Source organism: Poecilia reticulata, chromosome 20, assembly GCF_904066995.2.
Source record: "Poecilia reticulata chromosome 20, P_reticulata-male-v2, whole genome shotgun sequence".
Classification (NCBI taxonomy): domain Eukaryota; kingdom Metazoa; phylum Chordata; class Actinopteri; order Cyprinodontiformes; family Poeciliidae; genus Poecilia; species Poecilia reticulata.
In genome coordinates, this window is record NC_088849.1 from 163,036 (window position 1) to 185,578 (window position 22,543).

The 22,543-nt window shown below is 40.9% G+C and overlaps 1 protein-coding gene and 2 long non-coding RNA genes across 7 annotated transcripts; 2 read left to right on the plus strand and 1 right to left on the minus strand.

The window, feature by feature from the left end:
- Positions 1–6,667: 6,667 nt before the first annotated feature.
- Positions 6,668–8,656, plus strand: LOC145549405 (uncharacterized). The gene is made up of 3 exons (XR_014085372.1): positions 6,668–6,869; positions 7,253–7,358; positions 8,532–8,656. It is a non-coding gene; the product is annotated as an uncharacterized LOC145549405 (long non-coding RNA).
- LOC103482212 (uncharacterized) lies at positions 8,360–20,813 on the minus strand. Of its 5 annotated transcripts, none has more exons than XR_014085371.1 (10): positions 20,260–20,813; positions 17,351–17,510; positions 13,163–13,218; positions 13,045–13,076; positions 11,687–12,870; positions 11,489–11,604; positions 11,050–11,208; positions 9,667–9,824; positions 9,155–9,353; positions 8,360–9,075 (listed from the first exon to the last, which is right to left on the minus strand). XR_014085371.1 is itself a non-coding variant. In XM_081601683.1 (9 exons), the coding sequence occupies exons 3-7, from the start codon at positions 13,164–13,166 to the stop codon at positions 11,262–11,264; spliced, it is 528 nt and encodes a 175-aa protein (XP_081457809.1). In that variant the 5' UTR covers positions 13,167–13,218; positions 17,351–17,510; positions 20,260–20,807; the 3' UTR covers positions 9,155–9,353; positions 9,667–9,824; positions 11,050–11,261. The 5 variants fall into 5 exon arrangements, 1 of the variants encoding a protein (XP_081457809.1); XR_014085370.1 differs by having other exon boundaries at positions 11,050–11,604; positions 11,687–11,770; positions 12,377–12,870; positions 20,260–20,808; XR_014085368.1 differs by having other exon boundaries at positions 11,050–11,604.
- On the plus strand, positions 19,060–19,773 carry LOC145549406 (uncharacterized). The gene is made up of 3 exons (XR_014085373.1): positions 19,060–19,146; positions 19,230–19,301; positions 19,447–19,773. It is a non-coding gene; the product is annotated as an uncharacterized LOC145549406 (long non-coding RNA).
- Positions 20,814–22,543: the final 1,730 nt, after the last annotated feature.

Here is a 22,543-nt window from a genome sequence, read left to right on the forward strand (position 1 = left end):
CCATGGTGTTGAGCTGGAAAAAGGTACAGTGCCTTCTCCGGGTCAGGCGGGAGACGCCCTGCCCCAAGTGGAGGAATTTAAGTATCTGGGGATCTTGTTCACGAATGAGGGAAGAAGGGAGCTGGAGATCGACAGATGGATTGGCGCAGTGTCCGCAGTGAAGCAGGCGCATTACTGGTCCGTTGTGGTGAAGATAGAGCCGAGTCAAAAAGTGACGCTCTCAATTTATTGGTCGATCTACGTTCCTGCCCTCGTCTATGGTCATGAGTTTTGGGTCATGACTGAAAGAACAAGATCACGGATACAAGCGGAGAAAATTAGTTTCCTCCGCAGAGTGGCTGGGCTCTCCCTTAGAGATAGTGTGAGAAGCTCGGTCATCCGGGAGGGACTCAGAGTAGAGCCGCTGCTGAGGTGGCTCGGGCATCTGGTCAGGATGCCTCCTGGACGCTTCCCTGGTGAGGTGTTCCAGGCTCGTCCCACCGGGGTGAGGCCCCGGGAAAGACCCAGGACACGCTGGAGGGACTACGTCTCTCGGCTGGCCTGGGATCGCCTTGGGATTCCCCTTGAGGAGCTGGAAAAAGTGCCTGAGGAGAGGGAAGTCTGGGCCTCCCCTCTTATGCTGCTACCCCCGCAACCTGACCCCGGATAAAGCGTAAGATGGATGGATGGATGGATGGTAAATTATTCCCAATTTAGAAGGATGATCTGAGCCAAGCACAGATGGATCCATGACTGTTCTATTTTGAACACAGTTGTACATTAACTTATGGAGGAAAGTCCGTCATTGGGTAAACCAGTACCAGCAAACATGTGTTTAAGCGGTTCTATTTAGCTTCTATGGCCCTGTCCCAACTCGCACTTCCACCCTTGTTCCACACTTGTGTCCTTCAAATGCGCGCTCATGCTGAAGGGTTTGAGTGCGTAGTGTGTCCCAAATTCTCCACATCCAGCCTTCGCCCCATCCATTTTGGGTCCCATTTACAACCTTACGCTAAATCCGCATTGATATGGACTTCACCGAAATATATCACCCACAATTCATTGCTGCGTGTGATGTTTTGAGTTAAAAGGCGGAATTATGACAATGTTTTATTTTCTCTCATCTTTATGGAATATTTAAGTATGGCAATACTTGAATATATTCATATTCAAGTATTGAATATGGCAATATTCAATATTGCAAAAGTTACATTAGTTACTCACTAATGTAACTTTTGTTACATTAGTAACAAAAAGTTTGATATAATAAACTGAGCAAAAGAAATAAGAAAAGAATACTACCGTGTTTCCCCGATTGTAAGACGTATCGGGGCTTTCAGGGGGGTCGGCTAATATAAGCCATACCCCGAAAGTAAGACATATGGGAAACACTGGGGTATTGCCGCCTCCCTCTCATCTAGCTGCGCGCCGCCTCCTGCCCACGTCCGCGCCGTCCCCCTCTCCATACGTCACCGCGCCGTCCCCTGCACTTGTCACTGCCGCCTCCTGCTTAAAATACGGTAATCCACACAGGAGACTGTGATACGGAACCACAAGCAGTGCTTATACCGTATGCTATATTTTTGCCCCTAGACATGAGCGCTTCCAGTTCCAGTGGTAAAAGGAAGAGTTACACCGTGGAGTATAAAAAAGCGATTGTCGAAGAATCTTGGGGCATACAATACTGTTCAGGTTGTTAATAAATGTTAATTTTATGGTTAAAACAAAAAATTTGACAATTTTTTTCCAATATAAGACATACCCCGAAAGTAAGACATAGTGGGGCTTTTGGGGATGAAAAGAAAGTAAGACACTGTCTTACTCTCGGGGAAAGAACTGTCTCAGGAGATTAGAAAGAAAATTATAGACAAGGTAAAGGTTACAAGTAGTGATGGGAAGATGACGCCCATCTTCCCATGTGTGTGGCACATTTCCTGGACACTGTGTTGCCTTGTCACTTACAGTGACATCTGCTGGATTTAGAAAGTCATTGCAGGCAAATTCAATAAAGACCTCAATATCAAAAAATATTGCCACAACACTCTCTTTGTTCACTTGAGCCTAATTTCATGCTCTAAACATAAAACTGGATCCATTGTACTTCTCCCTCTCCTGAAATCACTCTGATAGGACGATATAAGTCCCTTCTTTTCTATATAATATATTAATCTTTCATTTATCATTCTCTCCATTATCTTATTAGTTGGATGCTAACGCTATCGGACGATAATTTTCTGGTTTGGATTCATCTTTCCCTGGTTTTCGGATTGGAATAATCACTGCTTCCTTCCAACTTTTTGGTAGTTCCCCATCCTCCCATATCCTGTTATACATTTCTAATAAAATACTTTTAGAAGACTCACTTAAATTACTGACCATAACATAACAAACTTGATCTTTTCCTGGAGCTGATAGCTGAAATTTTTTGAGTGCCCTATTTAGTTCATTTGTTGTAAAGGACATATTTAATGGATCATTTGTATCTTCCATTTGCTGCAATAAATTCTTGTTCTCCAATATTGTCTTTTGCCTTCCTTTTTTCCTTCTCCACTAATATTTTCAGAACTATGGATTTTAACAAAAGTATTTACTAACATTTTTGCCTTTTCTCTGTCAGTAACTGCAGTTATGTCTCCATCATTTAGTATTGGATATCCACTCACTCTCTTAATCCCATTCATCCTTTTAATTGTTGCCCAGACCTTAGAAATATCTGTTTCTTTCCCTATTGAATTACAAAAACTCCTCCAATAATCTTTTTTTGCATTTTTAATAACCCTTCTTACATTTGCTTGCAATTTCTTGTATTCATTCAGATTCTGAAAATTGATTTCTTTTTAATAATTTGAATGCTTTATTTTGTTTCTTTGTAACTTTAGTGCATTCTGATGTCCACCAACCTTCTGTCTCTTCCCGCCTTCCTTCCTTATAGCCTGATCAGCTGCTTCAAAGATAGCATTACATATAGAAGAATTTAAATCATCAATACTACTGTTCATGTCTACTTTTAACATTTCTATTTCACTACTTTTCCTAAATTTTCCCCAGCCTGCGGACCTAAAACACCACTTCTTTATCCCTTTTATACTATACCTCTCTATATTTAACTTTACTTCAGTCCTAATAGGATAATGATCACTTCCTATAGTTGTTTTATTGAAAACTTGCCATAAACAAACACCTGCTAAAGAATTTGAAACTAATGTTAAATCAATTGCTGACTCTGTGTTATCTCTAAAATTAATTCTGGTCCCACTTCCATCATTTAAACATACCAAATTTTTAACATCCATTATTTCTTCTATTATATCCCCATTTTGATCATTATGATGACTCCACAAGGAGCTGTGCCCATTAAAGTCCCCACACCAAATAACTTTACCCTCTAGAAATACCCCAATTTCCTCCATTAAATCTAATGATAGTCTTTTACATGGATTATAAAAGTTGATTATTTTAAATCGTCCATTTACTGTCCAAATTTCAATAACTATATATTCTAACTCTCTTCCTTTAGCTAATAATCTAAACTGATTTCCTTGTTTTATAATCTTCCAGATCCTCCCTCTCTGTCTCTTCTAATACTTTCATATCCTTTTATAACAAAATCAAGATTTGGTTTAAGCCATGTTTCTTGAATACATATAATATCTAGATCATCTTTACAATCTCTAATAAATCCTTTAAACTCCTGTCCATTTGCAATAAGGCTTCTAGCGTTCCATTGTAAGATGACCAGTTTTTATCTTCCTGACCTCTGACCTTTCCTTCTGCCCCTAACCTCGTATTTATGTGTTCCCAAGATATGTCCTTAATACCAAAAAACCTCTCTGCCCCTTTCACAATTCTATAGATTTTTTCTGTTTTGTGCTTAACTTGATCTGTACAATTAATTACATATTCAATGAACAACAGAATCTTTTCAACTGTTAAACCAGTTTCAGTTCCACTCCGTCTCTGTTCTGTTGTTGGATTCGGTTGAACTTTCCTTATAACTTCCTTAGGTTTTATTCATTTAACAGCTTCAGCATAACTTATATTATTAGTAGCTTTGACTTGTTCGATTTCCATTGCTTTCCTTCTGACTTCACATCCTCCATAAGTCACCCTATGTTGCCCTCCACAATTACAACACTTATCCTTCCCATTTTTACATGAATCATAATTATGCTCTCCTCCACACTTTGGACATCTTTGTTTTCCCCTACATGCCGCTGCAATGTGTCCATATCTCTGACATTTATAACACCTGAGAGGAGGAGGGATATATGGCCTAATGGGAAAGCACATACAGCCTACTCTGACCCTTTCAGGAAGAACTTGTGTTTGAAACTCCAACATTACCGAGAGACTTTCCACTCTTTCACCTTCAACTGTTCTCATCAATCTTTTGATTTTACTAACTTCACCTCCATTAATACTGTGTCTGAGTTTTTCTAGATCTTCTCCCACTGGGATACCTGTGATCACCCCTCTTACTACTTTATCCTCTCCCAAAATCTTTACCTCAGTAATCAGTTTTTTACAAATACTGTGGGCGCTCATCACCTTGTTTTTCTGTTCTTCGTTCCTCACTGTGATCAACAGATTCCCATCTCTCAGAGTCTTAGCAAGTGTCAGTTCTCCAAACTTCTTTTTTAATTCTCTTGATAGAGCTAGCGGACTAAGTTGTATTCCTTCATCCTCTTTCCTAAACTTTATGATCAACTTAGTTTCCTGCCCAACAATCCTCTTGCAAACTGCGTTATTTTCATCTGAACTATTTTCTTCTAGACTCCTTTTGCTACTTTGTGTCTCCAACAACCTTTCTTCTTTTCTACTTCGTTCTCTTCCTGATCCTCTAGTACCACGTACTGGAGTCCAGTCACCAAAATCCATTTCATCATCTCCCTCATCCTCAACTTGAGTCGCCATAGCAGTCCAGTCACAAACCAGTTTATGCCAACCGCCAAGATCGGCTATCTTTGTGTCAAATCTGCTCTGTCAACTCCGCGAGCTTCTGGCGTTCCGTAGTCTCCGTTGACGCCCTCTCTCCGTCAGAACTCACTCCACACCGCTCACTGCCAAAAAACGGCGGTGGGGTCATGTGCCTCTATTCCAGAACAGCTGATTCAAATGACTGCATGACTGTGAAGTACTGCAGAAGCCTGTTAATCACCCAGAGATACAATTCAGGTGTGGCAGAAGGGAAACACCTAAAACATGCAGGACAGGGGGGCCTGAGGACCAGGATGGAGAAACACTGTGTTAGCACATTAGCTCCACTAACTTTTAGCCACATAAGACATAATTTTTTTTTTAGTAACAGCTGAATGTAATCATGTTTCTCATTAGTCAAATGGGAAACTGTTAAATTCAATATTAACACATTAAAACACACATTTTAATGTGTTGTTTTTTTGCCATCTTGGAAATATCGCAATGTTCATAGAGCAAGCTGTCTGTCGCAAAGAAAAGCAATTCTGTTTTCAAAGTATTGAAATAATTTTTGTTTCACTCTACTGAATGTGACTACATCAAGTTTTGCTACATATTCAACAACTCAACACAAGACACATTTGAACAGTCAAATATATTCAGCAATGGCTTTGGAAAGCAAAAATACCTATACTGTACATTTAAAATATTTTCTTTTGGTTGTAGTTGTACTTTCTAGCAGCAAAAATGCCTTGTAACATTTTAGGCCTACAAAATCACAACACTTATTTCCCGTAATTTTCGAATTTAAAGTTACAACAGGGCATCCTGTTAAAATGTTTTACAACCTTGTAACCTGCGCACTCTAATTCTTATGTGCACTTCGATTGAGTCCACACTTCATAGAGTGGCGTAGGGTGTAGCCTGAGTATTGGGACAGGGTCGATTAGTCAAATGGATAAACGAGCCATTTGACTAATAAGTGATAAACAGAAAGCTCATTTTGAGTCAGCTGTAATTTACCTGCTTCACTAGATGAAATGTAGCTAGCTTAGCTTCATCAATTCATACAAAAATTCCTCAAGGCAACCATTCATCCCACGGACGCTCAGAGCACGAGAGTATTGTCACAAGTATGTCCAATAAAAAATAAAAAAAACTCAAAAATGTTGTAATGGTGAGACAATTAGTGAGTTCTAAAGTCCTAGCCTACCTTGGGTTCGGTTGCAGAGCCTGAAATGACTTAACTTCTGTATAAAAACACTAGAGGCCACTGTTTCATCAGGGGTGACTGACCGTATAGTGAATGGTACATTTTTAATAATAAAAAATAAAAACAATTACAGCTTCTTCTCTTCTAAATCACAGTACAGTATTTACAAGGATTTTTTTTTTTTTTCCCACAGAAGTTCCCATTAAAAGTTTTGTCTGGATTCTTCGATTTGATTGGTCCATTGCCTGTAGTTGAAATGTTATCACAAAGAACCTGGTGGAAAGGAAATGGTACTTCTAAAAAACATTAGAATAGTGTGCAACATTTCCTACAAGTCATCTCAGAAAGTTAAATTGTCTTTATAGAGATTCATTACACATAGAAAACAGTATTTAAAGTTTTTAATTTATTTATTCAATTTTAATAATTATGGCTTCATTTTCTGTGTACAGGGAAAACATACAAATCTGGGTCATTTTGACCCGAGGACAACAGGAGAGTTGAGTCAGACGTCGTCTTTCATGATTGTGTAGCAGAGGCTGGTTGAAGGCTCTAGAATACGGTGGCCGACAGGTGCAAATGCGCAGCAATAGAGAAAAGATGCGAACAAAAAAGACACGCGCACAAATGAAATGCAGCAAACAAAAAAGTGTTGAAAACCGAAGTGCTCCAGACCACTAGGGGGAGTCGAAGAAAATAGTATTCATTTCTATGGGACCAGACGCAAGATTCAGAGAAAGAAATTAGAAAGGAAATAAAGGTGCGTATTACTATATTTCTTTTCAAATACGCCGTCTTTTATAATATTATAGAATGACAGAATAATTGATGGGTAGCGTGAGAGACTTTGTGTCAGTCATAGCATTCTGGGCTCGGTCTCGTAGATGCTTGCCCGAATTAGCAAAGCAATTATGCAAGAAAAAATATATAAATTACACACTCATATAATTAAATATCTTTTTTGAGAATGACTCATTTCAGCGTTTAACAGAATAGTTGATAGGTAATGTTAGCGTGATAGAGAATTGGATTTATCACATCTGTCTGTCACAAGAGGGATAGAGATGTTTGTAACTTTTTCTTTTTTTGTGTGTACATGTCTGGTTTCCACTATACCCATGTTCACACCATTTACCTTTTTAGGTGGCCATGTTTTGCTGTTTCTGTGGACAAAATCTAGGAACAATTCAAGTTTTCTGTTTTTCATGTGGGAAAAATGTGCAGTTCTTGGCACAAGATCAAAACACTGGTAAGCAGTGATGACAGTTACTTTGAAAATGTAACTTTAATCGATTACTTATTACTACTTGAAAAAGTAGATTAGTGATTATTTTTTTGGAAAGTTACCAAGTTACATTTTTTATTTTTCTCCACCAGTTGTGAAAAGCTTGAGCTTTGCAAATACTTAATTGCAAGTTATTTAATTATAGTAATATCCAGTATGTATCTCCGCTTATAAGGTTGAACTGAACGGGAGATTAATGGTTACAACAGCACACACACACACACGCAAATAAAACCTTAGTATTTTTTGTATGTTTTCGTGATTTCCACTATTGTCTGGAAAACTATAAATAGGATTGTAGAGCCCCCTCCCACCTCGGCCTCTAGGCTCTGCGTTACGGCCCTGTCCGAGCGCAGCGCTCTTCCTGCTGCTCCACCACTCAGATGGCCCGCTGCGCAGATTTGTGACACTTGGATTATAAATGCGTTTAGTTGGGCAACTTTACAGAAACGTTCATGCTTGGCTGTTTTCACGTTTATCGCTCTGTTCATATTAGTCTCGATTTTGCAGTTTTCTGGAGCGCAATGCGAAAGTCAAGGTCGCTCACAACAAATATATTACCTTGACATTACCAAAGGCACAGCAAGATGGATCATCCGGGAACAGATGTACCTGGAAGTCCTGACTAAAACTGCTTGGATGTCAGACAAATTAAGGGGCTTATTATATGTCTCTGCTTATTTCCAAGTCCAAATAAGAACTTCAGATTCAAAATTTAAAAAAAAACAACAAAAAAACACATGATTTGTTACAGAGATCTTGATGAATGCAAGGACAGGTGGGATAAACTGAAGACCTGTTAAACAATCTTGCTGTCCATCTGGTAAACCAGATGTGATGCATCATCTGCCTCACAGGTCATTTTTGTTGCCTTTGTCTTTTATTTAATTAACATCTGGTTAATTTAAAACCTCTTTGGGAAGCTCTAAAACTAATTTGCCAAAACAAAAATAATGAGCGATGTGTTAACGGCATGTCACTTTTTATTCTAACAATTTCAGATGACATTAATTTCTAAAATGTAAATTTAAATACAATCAATCATTTAAACAGGCTACAACAATAGTCATAGCAGTAACAGTTGAGTGAAGAAATGTAAATCTAACTAAATGTTTACTGTGCTTCTTCTATTCCTAGGTTTGGTGGAACAGACTGGTTTCCAGTCTCCCAGGAGCAACTGGGACAGTTTGTGACTGAGACCAACATTCAATGTGGAGACGAACACCTTCAGGCAGTTTGAGGACCTCCAGACACAGGGTGGCCTGGCACATCCACAGAGTTGGGAATCATGTGGCGAAAACTATCAAACTGAAAAACATGGCGGACTTATAAATAAACAAGAATCCAAATTTGAAGGTCTCACACTAACACAACCCAACAGTGTCATAACTGAACAGGTTTGACAAGTTAAATAGTCAGCATTTTGTTTTGTTGTTATGCATTTGACCTTAATAAAGCCCAAACCCTGGGGAGTCTTGAATCCCACAGTCCATGTCTTCTTTAAACTGATATGTCTTGGACATTGGTGTTCTGATGGTGTTGGATCAGGAGCTACTGACAGGAAAACGAGAAGTGGCCTGAAAAATCAGTTTTGGTGGTGGCAGAATTGAAGACGGAGGTAGTGTGTTCAAGCCGGTGGCAAACATCAGGATGTCCTGGAGAGAGGGACCCATTTTTTGTTCTAGAAAAGAAGCAATGAGTTCATGTGTCAGATATTACAATAACACCAAAATATAGCAATAAATAATCTTAAAGTACACCTTCTGTCTCAAGGAGATAATCTTTCCAGAATCCTAGCACTCTTGCTTCCTCATGTCTGCTGCTGCCCTTTTCACTGAGCTGAACCTCAAACATTTTGGATGTCAGCTGTTCCACTCTGCACACATAAATGGCCTGAACACAGGAGCATGCTGCTCCAGAGCATTCTGGAAGTTCAGTGTTGAAAGGCCATCCTTGAATCTATAAAAAGTTTGAAACAGAAATCACCTTAATTATTATCAAAAGAGCATAACTTTAGATATTTTTCACAGTCACACATAAAACATTAATATGTCTAATCTTGTTATTTTTATTTAGCATAGGTAATATTGCTGATCCACTGTACACAGTGAATTAACTTTAATTTTCTCCAGGTAAGCCGTCCAATCAATCAGGCTCCTACTTATTTGGCTGCTTGATTTTTGCACTATTGTACGTTTGCTTGTTTTAACTGCAACAAAATAGGAATTAAATTAACATAGTTGTTTTTTTAATGAAGGACGAGAAACATTACCTTTGAATAGAGAAATGATTGTGGTAAATGATGTACCAATTAATGAACTCCTTTACAATCTTCCATTTGTCATCAACACTCACAGCAACCAGCAGTTTGCAAGATGCTCATGTCTTTCAACTGACTGGAAGTTCAGTCAATGTGGCTGCACTGGAGATCTATGGTAGAGAACAATAACCAAAAACATAAATGAATATACTACTCCAGTCTCTGTTTAAAGGTTAGAAAAAAATACTACACTTAAAGGGGCATTGTTATGTGAAATTCATTTTTAAAAGAACATGGCATGGTTGTTGGTGCCAGACATGCACCAACAACCTCTCAGCAGTATTTTAGGAATACTGATGAGTATTTTTGAAATATTCAGCAGTTTATGAAATATTCTGAATCTGCTGATCTACTGGGATTTTCATACACAACCATCTCTAGGGTTTACACAGAATGGTCCGAAAAAGATTAAATATCCAGTGAGCAACAGTTCTGTGGCCGCAAATGCCTTGTTGATGCCAGAGTTGAGAGGAGAACGGCCAGAGAGATTCCAGCTCATAGAACAGCAACAATAAAACACACAACATGTCAAACCTCAAGTCAGATGTTCTACAGCAGCAGAAGACCACACCGGATGCCATTCCTGTCAGCTAAGAACAGGAAGCTGAGGCTACAATTCACACAGGATCACCAAAATTGGACAATAGAAGATTGGAAAACGTTTCCTGTTCTGATGTGTCTGGATTTCTGCCAAGACATTCGGATGGTCGGGTCAGAATTTGGTGACAACATGAAAGCATGGATCCATCTGGCTTGTATCAACGGTTCCACGGTTAGGGTATACCATGTCAGAAAGCACGAATCATCTCAGACTGGCTTCTTAAACACAACAATGGGTTCACTGAACTCGAATGGCCTCCACAGTCACCAGATGTCAATCCAATAGAAAACCTTTGGGAGGTGGTGGAAGGGGAGATTTGCATCATGGATGTGCAGCCAACAAATTTGCAGCAACTATGTGATGCCATCATGTAAATATGGACCAGACTAAGGAATGTTTCCAGTACCTTGTTGAATCCATGCCACTATGGATTAAAGCAATTCAGAAGGCAAATGGGCGTACAAACTGATACTACCAAGATGTACCTAATAAAGTGGCCTGTCTTTTATGCATATAGCATTCACATAAGTGAAGGTAGTGTAGGTACTTGTTTGTGCTTTAATATGACATGTGACTGGAAAATACATAATAGTGTTTTAGAAAATAGCAGATTTATTCTGCACAATAGAATCGTATCATAAACACAAAATACAAATGATCTCAGTGAAGCTATGGAACAACATTTTCACTTGATTGTAACAACTTGTAAAGCCTGGTCAATAATGCCACCCTACCTGAATCAAAGAAGCCCTCATGGTGTCGGTGATGTCTTCCATCTTTCCTCCTGTATTGGTTGATGTTCCTGTGAGGTGCTGAGAATCGAGGACCTGGACCTCCATGAACGACAGAAGTGGCAATCATCCTCCCAACCAGGAAATAATCATTTTTGGCAGCTGTATAGATTTTGTTCACATTAATTCCACATTCACCAACAGCTGTCACATTCTTATGAGAAAACTGAAATATTGCTCTTAATGTCAATATCTTCACTGTCAAAAGTGATAAATTTCCTTTCTTCTGGTCCATCAAAGACTCTGCGTGTCCTTAAGCAGTTCATTAAAAGGCTTAGAAACTGGCGCTTGGGACCACCGTCATCAATGTCTGCCTGTCCCTCGTCATCGGTGAATTTTACAAATATTTCATTGAAAGGGTTGAAAGAAGCCGGCTTGAAACCTCTCAGTGCTCCATCCCAAACATTGGCTCCGTTTATGTTAAAGCGGCTGAGAGATGATGATGTGATCTTTGCTGAGAGCTCTGAAATGATGTCTGCAGCAGTCACGTCGTCTGTACTGTAAAACATGAAGTGTGCAATTATTTCAAATAAGAGGCACAATAAAAGGATTTAGAAGAAAACTAATTTCTAATTAATACCTTTCCTCAGGGGACTGCATCAGATATTCGTCCGGCTCAGAGTCGCTGTCAACTATTGTTGGTGCGTACACATTTGTGTAGTTGCTGTATTGAGAAGGAAAAGGAGAAAATATTTTACTAGGTAAATAATTTAAATTCATCCCTGATAAGGCATAGTGACTTCTGTCAGTCATTCTTGGCAGTAGGGCAGCTAACACCAGCATGTTTGGGTAATTCTTGTACACTACTCAAAGTTTGATAGAAAAAAAATTTGAACAACCAGAAGTGATGGTGCTGTCCAGCTTTTTGCTCTTTAAACCACCTCAGCTTCTGCCCAAACTGGAAAAAACTTGCTTCCCTCAAAGAAATGCAGGAACCAGTCATCTCAGCGACATCTTTTATTTATCTTTTCTTTATTTCTTTAGATTATTTCAATTGACAATGCAAGACCACCATGACTTTGCATAAGTAGTCAGAGTAGTCACAAAGAAGTCACAGAGCAGGTTGAAAACCTACAAACAAATTAAACTAAATCAATTACAGATCACAATGAACTAATTAAATAGTTTTCCAGGTTAACAATCTACTTTTAAGTTAACAGTGAATGAACAAATAAACTACATTCCAAACACATAAAACCCATTGAATCACCAGGCTAACTTGGTTTTCTGAATGCAGATTAAATGATATAATATAATGTCCAGTTCCTACCAGTGGTGTCTTTGTGGAAGCTTGAAGCTGAGGCTCTTTGTCTGCACAGATCATTGTGAGCACAGGTGAGCCGACTTACCTTACAGACTTCAGATGGGCCATAGTGAAAGGGATGAGTGCGCTTGATTCTCTGTGATGTGTGTGCCAGTTGGGTGAAGATAGTAAATGCACTCACAAATGTACCATTTGCTGTTTTAACTTGGCAGGTGCAAAAAAAAAATGTTCAATGACTGTACAATTAAGTTCAGTTTGGAAATGTAAGAAGACATTTTAGTTGAGATTAATAATTCAGTTAGTTACAGTGCTTGGATTTATCCGCGATGGAATTTGTTGTAAGTTTTTATGCCAAATGTTATGTGCAATTTCTATAAATTACTTCAGTAAATGTGTTGACATGTGCAAAAGTTGACATGTGCTCACACAACCTACCGATAGAAGTGGTTCTGGCCCTCTGAGGACATGGCAAGCTCCTGGACGTTGGGGTTTCCTCCATCCTAATTTAACATTAATTAGTACTCCAGTTGTGGTAGTGGCAATACCATACAGACTAAGCAAACACAATGTCATGCATCTCATCTTGGGTGATTGTCTTTGTTAATTTTTGAAAATATTTAATGGTATGCAATGTTTACATATTGAACTGTGAAAGGGATGGAGTTCAATCTTACCTGATCAGACCCTTGTTCTGTGTCCAAAATGCCTGAAAATAAAAAAATAACATAACTATAAAGTGGATATAACAGTTTCTGCAACAAAATATGAAGCAAACAGTAATTTGTATTTTACCCATTCAAAATTTTCTCCAGTCTTTGAGTGCTTGCTTCATCTGGACCATCCCAGACCTATGTAGAACATATAAAAGACAAGTTTTATCTTATCAAAAGACAGTTTAAGTAATTCAATTCAGGAGAAATGTCATAAAGATGCAGATTGACCACAGTGTCAGATAGTGGACTATCTTGAGATGGCAACCTTACATGAACCACATTATCATCGTCACTTGAACTCTGTCCACCGTAACCTGCAAAAAGCAATAATTATTTTGACATTTATTTCCGCCTACGGGTGGGGAGACGGGTTCTGACTGTTGTTTGGGCTTACGGGCCAAACGGCAGTTCAGATTACCCACCCTTCTTGGAGTCCTTAGAGGGGGTACTGGAGAGTGCCCCTCCTGGGGACTCCCTTGTTCTACTGGGGGACTTCAACGCTCACGTGGGCAATGACAGTGAGACCTGGAGAGGCGTGGTTGGGAGGATCGGCCCCCCCGATCTGAACCCAAGCGGTGTTCTGTTGGTTCTGTTGTTGGACTTCTGTGCTCGTCACGGATTGTCCATCACAAACACTATGTTCAGGCATAAGGGCGTCCATATGTGCACTTGGCACCAGGACGCCCTAGGCCGCAGTTCGATGATTGACTTTGTCATCGTCTTATCGGATTTGCGGCCGTATGTCTTGGACACTCGGGTGAAGAGAGGTGCGGAGCTGTCCACTGACCACTACCTGGTGATGAGTTGACTCCGGTGGTGGTGGAGGAAGCCGGTCAGACCTGGCAGGCCCAAACGTGTAGTGAGGGTCTGCTGGGAACGTCTGGCGGAGTCCCCTGTGAGACAGAGCTTCAACTCTCATCTCCGGCAGAACTTCGAACACGTTCCGGGGGAGGTGGGGGACATTGAGTCTGAGTGGACCATGTTCCGTACCTCCATTGCCGAGGCGGCCTATCAGAGCTGCGGCCGCAAGGTTGTTGGTGCCTGTCGTGGCGGCAACCCTCGAACCCGTTGGTGGACACCTTCGGTGAGGGATGCTGTCAAGCTGAAGAAGGAGTCCTACCGGGCCTTTTTTTCCTGTGGGACTCCAGAAGCAGCTGATGGGTACTGGCGGGTGAAGCGGCATGCGGCTCGGGTTGTCGCTGAGGCAAAAACTCGGGCGTGGGAGGAGTTTGGAGAGGCCATGGGGACAGACTTCCGTACGGCTTCGAGGCGATTCTGGTCCACCATCCAGCGTCTCAGGAAGGGGAAGCAGTGCAGCACCAACACTGTTTATAGTGGGGATGGTGCGCTGCTGACCTCAACTCGGGACGTTGTGGGCCGGTGGGCGGAATACTTCGAAGACCTCCTCAATCCCACCAACATGCCTTCTGTTGAGGAAGCTGAGCATGGGGACTCTGGGTTGGGCTCCCCAATCTCTGGGGACGAGGTCGCCGAGGTGGTCAAAAAGCTCCTCGGTGGCAGGGCCCCGGGGGTGGATGAGATCCGCCCGGAGTTCCTTAAGGCTCTGGATGTTGCAGGGTTGTGTTGGCTCACACGACTCTGCAATATCGCATGGACATCGGGGGCAGTTCCCCTGGATTGGCAGACTGGGGTGGTGGTCCCCCTGTTTAAAAAGGGGAACGGAGGGATCACACTCTTAAGCCTCCCTGGTAACGTCTATTCAGGGGTCCTGGAGAGGAGGGTCCGTCGGATAGTCGAACCTCGGATTCAGGAAGAGCAGTGTGGTTTTCGTCCTGGTCGAGGAACACTGGACCAGCTCTACACCCTCAGCAGGGTCGTGGAGGGTGCATGGGAGTTCGCCCAACCAGTCTACATGTGTTTTGTGGACTTGGAGAAGGCGTTCGACCGTGTCCCTTGGGGGACCTTATGGGGGGTACTCCGGGAGTATGGGGTACCGGGTCCTTTGATATGGGCTGTCAGACCCCTGAATGACCGGTGTCAGAGTCTGGTCCACATTGCCGGCAGTAAGTCGGGCTCGTTTCCGGTGAGAGTTGGACTCTGCCAAGGCTGCCCTTTGTCACCGATTCTGTTCATTACTTTTATGGACAGAATTTCCAGGCGCAGCCGAGGTGTTGAGGGGATCCGTTTTGGTGTCCTTAGGATCGCATCTTTGCTTTTTGCGGATGATGTGGTTCTGTTGGCTTCATCGGAACCTGATCTGCAGCTCTCACTGGAGCGGTTCGCAGCCGAGTGTGAAGCGGCCGGGATGAGGCTCAGTGCCTCCAAATCCGAGGCCATGGTCTTGAGCCGGAAAAGGGTAGAGTGCCTTCTCCGGGTCAGGGGGGTCATCCTGCCTCAAGTGGAGGAGTTTAAGTATCTGGGGATCTTGTTCATGAATGAGGGAAGAAGGGAGCGGGAGATCGCCAGGCGGATTGGGGCAGAGTCTGCCGTGAAGCGGGCGCTGTACCGGTCCGTCGTGGTGAAGAGAGAGCTGAGCCAAAAAGCGAAGCTCTCGATTTACCGGTCGATCTACGATCCCACCCTCATCTACGGTCATGAGCTTTGGGTCATGACCGAAAGAACGAGATCACGGATACAAGCGGCCGGAATGGACTTCTTCCGCAGGGTGGCTGGGCTCTCCCTTAGAGATAGGGTGAGAAGCTCGGTCATCCGGGAGGGACTCAGAGTAGAGCCGCTGCTCCTCCACGTCGAGAGGAGCCAGTTGAGGCTCGGGCATCTGGTCAGGATGCCTCCTGGACGCCTCCCTGGTGAGGTGTTCCGGGCACGTCCCACCAGGAGGAGGCCTCGGGGAAGACCCAGGACACGCTGGAGGGATTACGTCTCTCGGCTGGCCTGGGAACGCCTTGGGATTCCCCCGGAGGAGCTGGAAGAAGTGGCTGGGGAGAGGGAAGTCTGGACCTCCCTTCTGAAGCTGCTGCCCCCGCGACCCGACCCCGGATAAGAGGAAGAAAATAGATGGATGGATGGATTTATTTTAGTTATTATTTTATATAATTCCACAAATTGTTTAGTTGCATAGGAATTCTTCATAACTTCATATACATGTTAAACAAAAAGAACATTTTAGTATAAGTTGTACAAATAGAAATTTGTACAATTAGCAGCACAGTATATTCAGATATCTTTATCCATCCATCCATTTTCTTATACCTAGAGCACCAGGACAGAACCCACCATGCACAGGGAGAACATGCAAACTCCATACAGAGACTCCAGGCCAGGAATTGAAACCAAAACCTTCTGGCTGCAAGGCAACAATGCTAAAATGGTTACTATCATTTCAACAACCAGTGAAAAGAAATATACTATAAATGTATACTATAAATAATAATAAATTGTCTTTTGCAAGACTAAATTTTGCAATTAAGAAAATGTACACTCGTACATCATTCTTTATAAAAGGGAGGTAGGTTTTGTAAAGAGGAAAATTCTTTTGTTTCCTTACAGTACAGTTAAAATATACTACATCATAGCTTGAATTAATCTGGAACAAATCTGGATGTAGGAGGAAATTTTGCCATTTTAACTATAAGACTATAGCAAAATTGATCTTCAAACTATTTGGAATGTAGATCAAAAGCACTTACAACTGTTTGCAAAGTCCTCAACAGGGCAAATGTAAAGCGTAAGTCTTTCCAATTGCCTCCTTGTATTTTTGCACTGTGAAAGGAATGTCTGTTCCTGGGATGTTCTTAAACTCTCTTGCATCAGGATACAACAAATCATGGGCACAATCTCTCAGGTCTATATTGAAATCCTTTTGCTTCTTTACAGCAGCAGCAAGCACTTGTTCTGATGCCCACTCAGGGTGAATCTCAACTGGAAGTGACTTCCCTCTGACTGTCTTAAGGGAATCTCCCTGCATCCTCATAAGCCCAACATTAATCTGGGAAAAAAAATGAATCAAATTAAATTAATTGATGAAATATGTAATTTCCAGTTTGTGTTTGCACTAAATTGAAGGCATACCTTCAGTTTATTTCCCTTCTGTGTTATGTTCTGATGCTTCTTGGTAAAAAATGTCTTTCTTTCCCTCTCTTTTATAGCTCTAAAGTTCATGAAACACTCTACACCTGAATTTCGTAATAAAAAAAATACACGATTGGCACTTTAGCTATAATTTAAATGCATTAATTATTCATTTCAGGTACGATCAATACTGCAATGATCGTACCTGCATCTGCAGATGGTTTAAATGGTTTAACACTTAAGCATGCTGAAAAAAATAACCCATACTTCGGTTTACCTGTGCTGGTGCTTGGCTGAACATCGGGAGTTGCAGTGGTAGTGTCCCTCTCATCCTGGGCTTTGTTTGCATGATCTTGGACAAATTTTATGTTTCTGCCATATTGACAACAAAAGTCTGCAGAATTTATGGCGGCAGTCCCACAAAATGGACAGTACATCTGAAAGAAAATGTGTTTTTTAACTCTCCAAGGGTAGAATACGTGAGGAAATAAATACATTAAAAGTGGAGACACTGTGTTCTGTCAGATAGCCATACATGTCAGAATAGCACACATGTAGTAAGTACGCATGCGCATTCTGCAGGAGGTCTGCGATATCGAGAGGAGCCGTCAGCTCGTCATACGCGAGAAGAAAAAACAAGACCCAATAAAAAGTAAATAAATCAAATTTAATGCAGCTGCAGTAAACTACAAAACAAGCCCCGTTTAAATTCACGTTCCCCAGTTCATTGATATTTTTGGGTTGGATACTGCTAGCGTGGATACAGTGATGGCTTTTCAGGTAGGACTTCGACACATAGGTTTACTTATTAGGATTACTTAAAATTCTTAAATGTTGAATTTGAATTATTTGTTTATTTTTTTAACTTTCCTTATCGTTTTTTTTCTTCACGCTACCAGGCTGTACAGGCAGAAACCGTGTTGGTATGAAAACGCATTTCTTTACCCACTGAAACTGGGGCAAAACCAGTGTTTCACTTTCGAAACAAATCTTTATCTTTATTAATGTATATGAAAAGCATTCATGTTAAGTTTTTTTTATATGTGCTTTACATTTACATATATTAAGATTTTGCAAATTGAGGTTGTTTTTGGAACATGAAGGCTTTTCTGGTTCACAGATCACATACCCGAGTACAGCCCCTGGGTTATGTAGCCAACAGTCACTATCTGTGTGACTTTTGCCTCAATGAATAAAAGACAGGAGATGTTCTTGAGTCACTTGAAGTCCCTGTGTCCACCATGCGTTGTCAGGAAGGACATGGTGTCCACCAGTGTTGTCAATAAAAATTGGGGTCTGTCAATTGCATTTAAACTCGCTGTTGCGTTTTCTGCAATATTTCAAGAATTGCATTGTTGGATGCATATTCATAAACATGTAGATTAGAAGGTTTTTTGTATTAAATCAGAATTTAAAAGGATGGATATGAAGAAGCTTTCACTACAAACTTTATTTTGTTAAGCTTAGTTTTGTATTTCTTGTCCTAAAAGCTGATATTTCGCAGAAATGTCATAATATTGCAGCACCAGTTGGTGTGTTTAGCAGCAGGAGTGGGTGTGTTTTGTTGTGTACATGGCTGCAGCAGGGTATTATTATATATTTGAACAATTTGCAGTGTGTAATGAATTGTCTTGTTTAAATGCCTGTTGATGCAATTTACATGTTTTTCTTGTGTCATTTATAGCAAACATGGAGTTCAAATGGGGTGAGGTCTTCAGCTTTATTTCTAAAGGCTCTTACCCATTGATGCTCAACAGAGGACAGAGGCAAACTTTGAGGAAGTATGCCGTAAAATTTAGCATCCATGGTAAGTTTTTTATATCTTAAATAAATGTAAATTATTACGTATTATGTGTAATTGACACAATGTGGTCATTGTTTTAATACAGCTGGGGACCTATTGTACGGATCCTTACCCGAAAGAAGGGCTTACGGTCCAAAGAGGAGGCCTGGAACCTCTTCAAGGAGTTTCATGCATCCCCCATGGGAGGACACACTGGCTTTGTCAAAACCCGCAGTGCCATGTGTTCCCGATTCTATTGGCCCGGTACGACAGCAGACATTGAGAAATGGGTATGTAACAACATAGTTAGCAAAATCTTTAAGTAATTAAGTACTTAAGTGTTGTAAAACCAATAAACTGTTATGTTGTAAAGGTGTCTCAATGTGACCGGTGCCAAAGAGTTGGACCTCCCCTCCAAGTTGTCAGGGAACTTGAGTGCATAAAGGTAACCATCCACAGTGATTCCTGAAGTTTACCACCTCTAGGACATTGTTGCTCATAACATTGTAATCATCCCCAACAGGTGTCAGGGAGAGCTGATTGGAATTGATCTGACCGGTCCCAGGCCCCTGACATCTTGTGGCAATCAGTATATCCTGACAGCTACAGACTATTTCTCTAAATGGGTGGAGGCTTTCCCTCTCAAGACTAAGACCGCTGAGGAAGTCTGCCAAAAATTATGTTCTATATTTTACCGGCACGGCTGTCCTCAGCGTATTCTCACTGACCAGGGGCGAGAATTTATGAACACAGTAAGCCACATTTAATACTACATATATTTCTGTGAAGCCTCATACATTTCCATTTATTTACTATTTACCATTTATTAAATAAATGGTAAATAAATAAATTTGTTTAAATGTTGTTTTAGATGAACATTAGACTCTGTGATCTACTTTGAATTCAGAGAAGCTTCACTGCAGCCCATCATCCTCAAACCAAGACAAATGACAACATTAAGCGGTAAGAAAGTTATTAGAAAACTTGCATGTTTTTTTGTTTTGTTTTATATTTTTTTAATAGTTGCTTTTCATTGTAACATGTTTCTGTAGGTTTATATCACTGTAGAGCTTGTTATAGCTGTCAGACCATTTTCTGTTATTGTCCGACAGAAATAGCTGTCAGTTTGTCCTACATGTGTCTGACAACGTGTGACCGATATAACCACAGATACAACGAGTCATTCTCCAAAAAGATATTTAATTATATGAGTGTGTAATTTATATATTTTTTCTTGCGGTATGATTAGCATAATTGCTTTGCTAATTCGGGCAAGCATCTACGAGACCGAGCCCAGAATGCTATGACTGACACAAAGTCTCTCACGCTACCCATCAATTATTCTGTCATTCTATAATATTATAAAAGACGGCGTATTTGAAAAGAAATATAGTAATACGCACCTTTATTTCCTTTCTAATTTCTTTCTCTGAATCTTGCGTCTGGTCCCATAGAAATGAATACTATTTTCTTCGACTCCCCCTAGTGGTCTGGAGCACTTCGGTTTTCAACACTTTTTTGTTCGCATCTTTTCTCTATTGCTGCGCATTTGCACCTGTCGGCCACCGAACTAGAAACCTCTGCAAGTGTTTGAATTAATTGACTAAATAAGGTGACACTATGAATTTTCAAGAATGTCTAACAGTTTTCTAATTTTCTGAGAAACTGAATTTTACAGTTCAGTTTCATTATCTGAAAGCCATAACCATAAAATTACAAAACTTGGAATATATCACGGGGCTGCACAGTGGGGCAGTTGGTAGAGCTGTTGCCTTGCAGCAAGAAGGTTCTGGGTTCGATTCCCAGCCTGGGGTCTTTCTGCATGGAGTCTCCATGTTCTCCCTGTGCATGGTGGGTTTTCTCCAGGTACTCCGGTTTCCTCCCACAGTCCAAAAACATGACTGTCAGGTTAATTGGTCTCTCCAAATTGCCCCTAGGTGTGAGTGTGTGTGTGCATGGTTGTGTGTCCTGTGTGTCTCTGTGTTGCCCTGCAACAGGCTGGCAACCTGTCCAGGGTGACCCCGCCTCTCGCCCAAAACGTTGGCTGGAGAGGCACCAGCAACCCTCCCGACCCCACCGAGGGAAAAAGGGTACAAGAAAATGGATGGATGGATGGATGGAATATATCACTCCATAAGTTTCACTTTTTGAAATGACAGAACTGACTGGACTAGAGACTCAACAGTGAAGAAAGGACAGAGTAGTGCTTCTTGAGGAAGCAATGGTCATTCACGGTTTGCAGCAACATGCTGCATACACTGCAGTAAAAAAATGTTACTGCGGAAAATATTCAGACATCTAAATTTTCACTGTTGCAGCCATTTACTAAACTCAAAGTTCATATTTCTCATCACTGTACACTTAACATTCCATCCTGACAGAATTTCTTTTTGCAAATTTATTCAAAAAGAAAAACTGAAATATATGGTCATATGTATTCAGACCCTTTGGTGTGACACTCATTTAATTCACATGCTTCCCTACTTGAAAGGATTAGAATTAACACCAGAAGGTTCAATCTTCGTCTCATCAGGCCAGAGAATCTTATAGTCTGAGAGTCTTTCATGCGTTTTTTTGGCAAACTCTATGAGGGCTTTCATATGTCTTGCACTGAGGAGAGGCTTCCATCGGGCCACTCTGCCATAAAGCCCGACTGCTGGAGGGCTGCAGTGATAGTTGACTTTGTGAAACTTTCTCCCATCTCCCTACTGCATCTCTGGAGCTCAGTCACAGTGATCTTTGGGTTCTTCTCTCTCGATTGCTCAGTTAGGCTGGATGGCCAGGTCTAAGAAGAGCTCTGGTCATCCCAAACGTCTTCCATTTAAGGATCATGGAGGCCACTGTGCTCTTAAGAACCTTGAATGATGCAGAATTTTTTGCACCTGTTAAGGAAGAATTTTTATATTACTGTTAAATTTAGCAAAACTCTGGCTCTGATTCTTCCTTTTGATCCCGGGTTTTCTCGCGTGGCCACGTGCGGGAACAAAAACACAACAATGCGTGTTGACGTCACAGAATTACAGGATTTAATCCAATCAGAAGAAAATATAAGATAGTACAGGAAACTAAAGAAAGACAGATACAAACATTGTTACCTGAGACAAGAAGACAGAGACATATCAAGGACGTCCTTGGAGAAAGAGCTGGTGCAGAAGTAAAATAAATCAGCTTTTTCTTAAATTGTTTCCCTTGTGCACAAACTTTTATACCTGTAGGTGTGTTTTCCTCTTAATGTATTCAAATAAGGCGTATCTCTACTTGACCAACTGGAAGACATCTCTGGCCCTTTTAAATTTAGAAAGTCCCGCAGTTTGTTCACAAGATCAAAGACCTTTTGTTAAATAAGGTGGAAGCAGACTCTCCGAATTCATGGTGGTTTATGGCTTTCACAGATCAGTGTGAAAAGCTAGAACTTCCTACTGATTGTTTCCAGACAGACAAAGAGCAGATCAGAAGATCTTGGCAAACAATCTGCTTTAACTACAGTAAAATATATCAATAGGTCAGAATATGTTATAAATTTTAAAACTATAATTATGGTATTTCAATCAAGTCATGATAAATTCTAAAACTAACTTATTTTAAATTTATTTTCTTAACACTATCCGGCTCTACAGCCATCTGGGCAAAGAGAAACAAACCTCACAGGTAGCTGTGAAATTCTGGTTTCTCTCCTGCTCTGCCAGG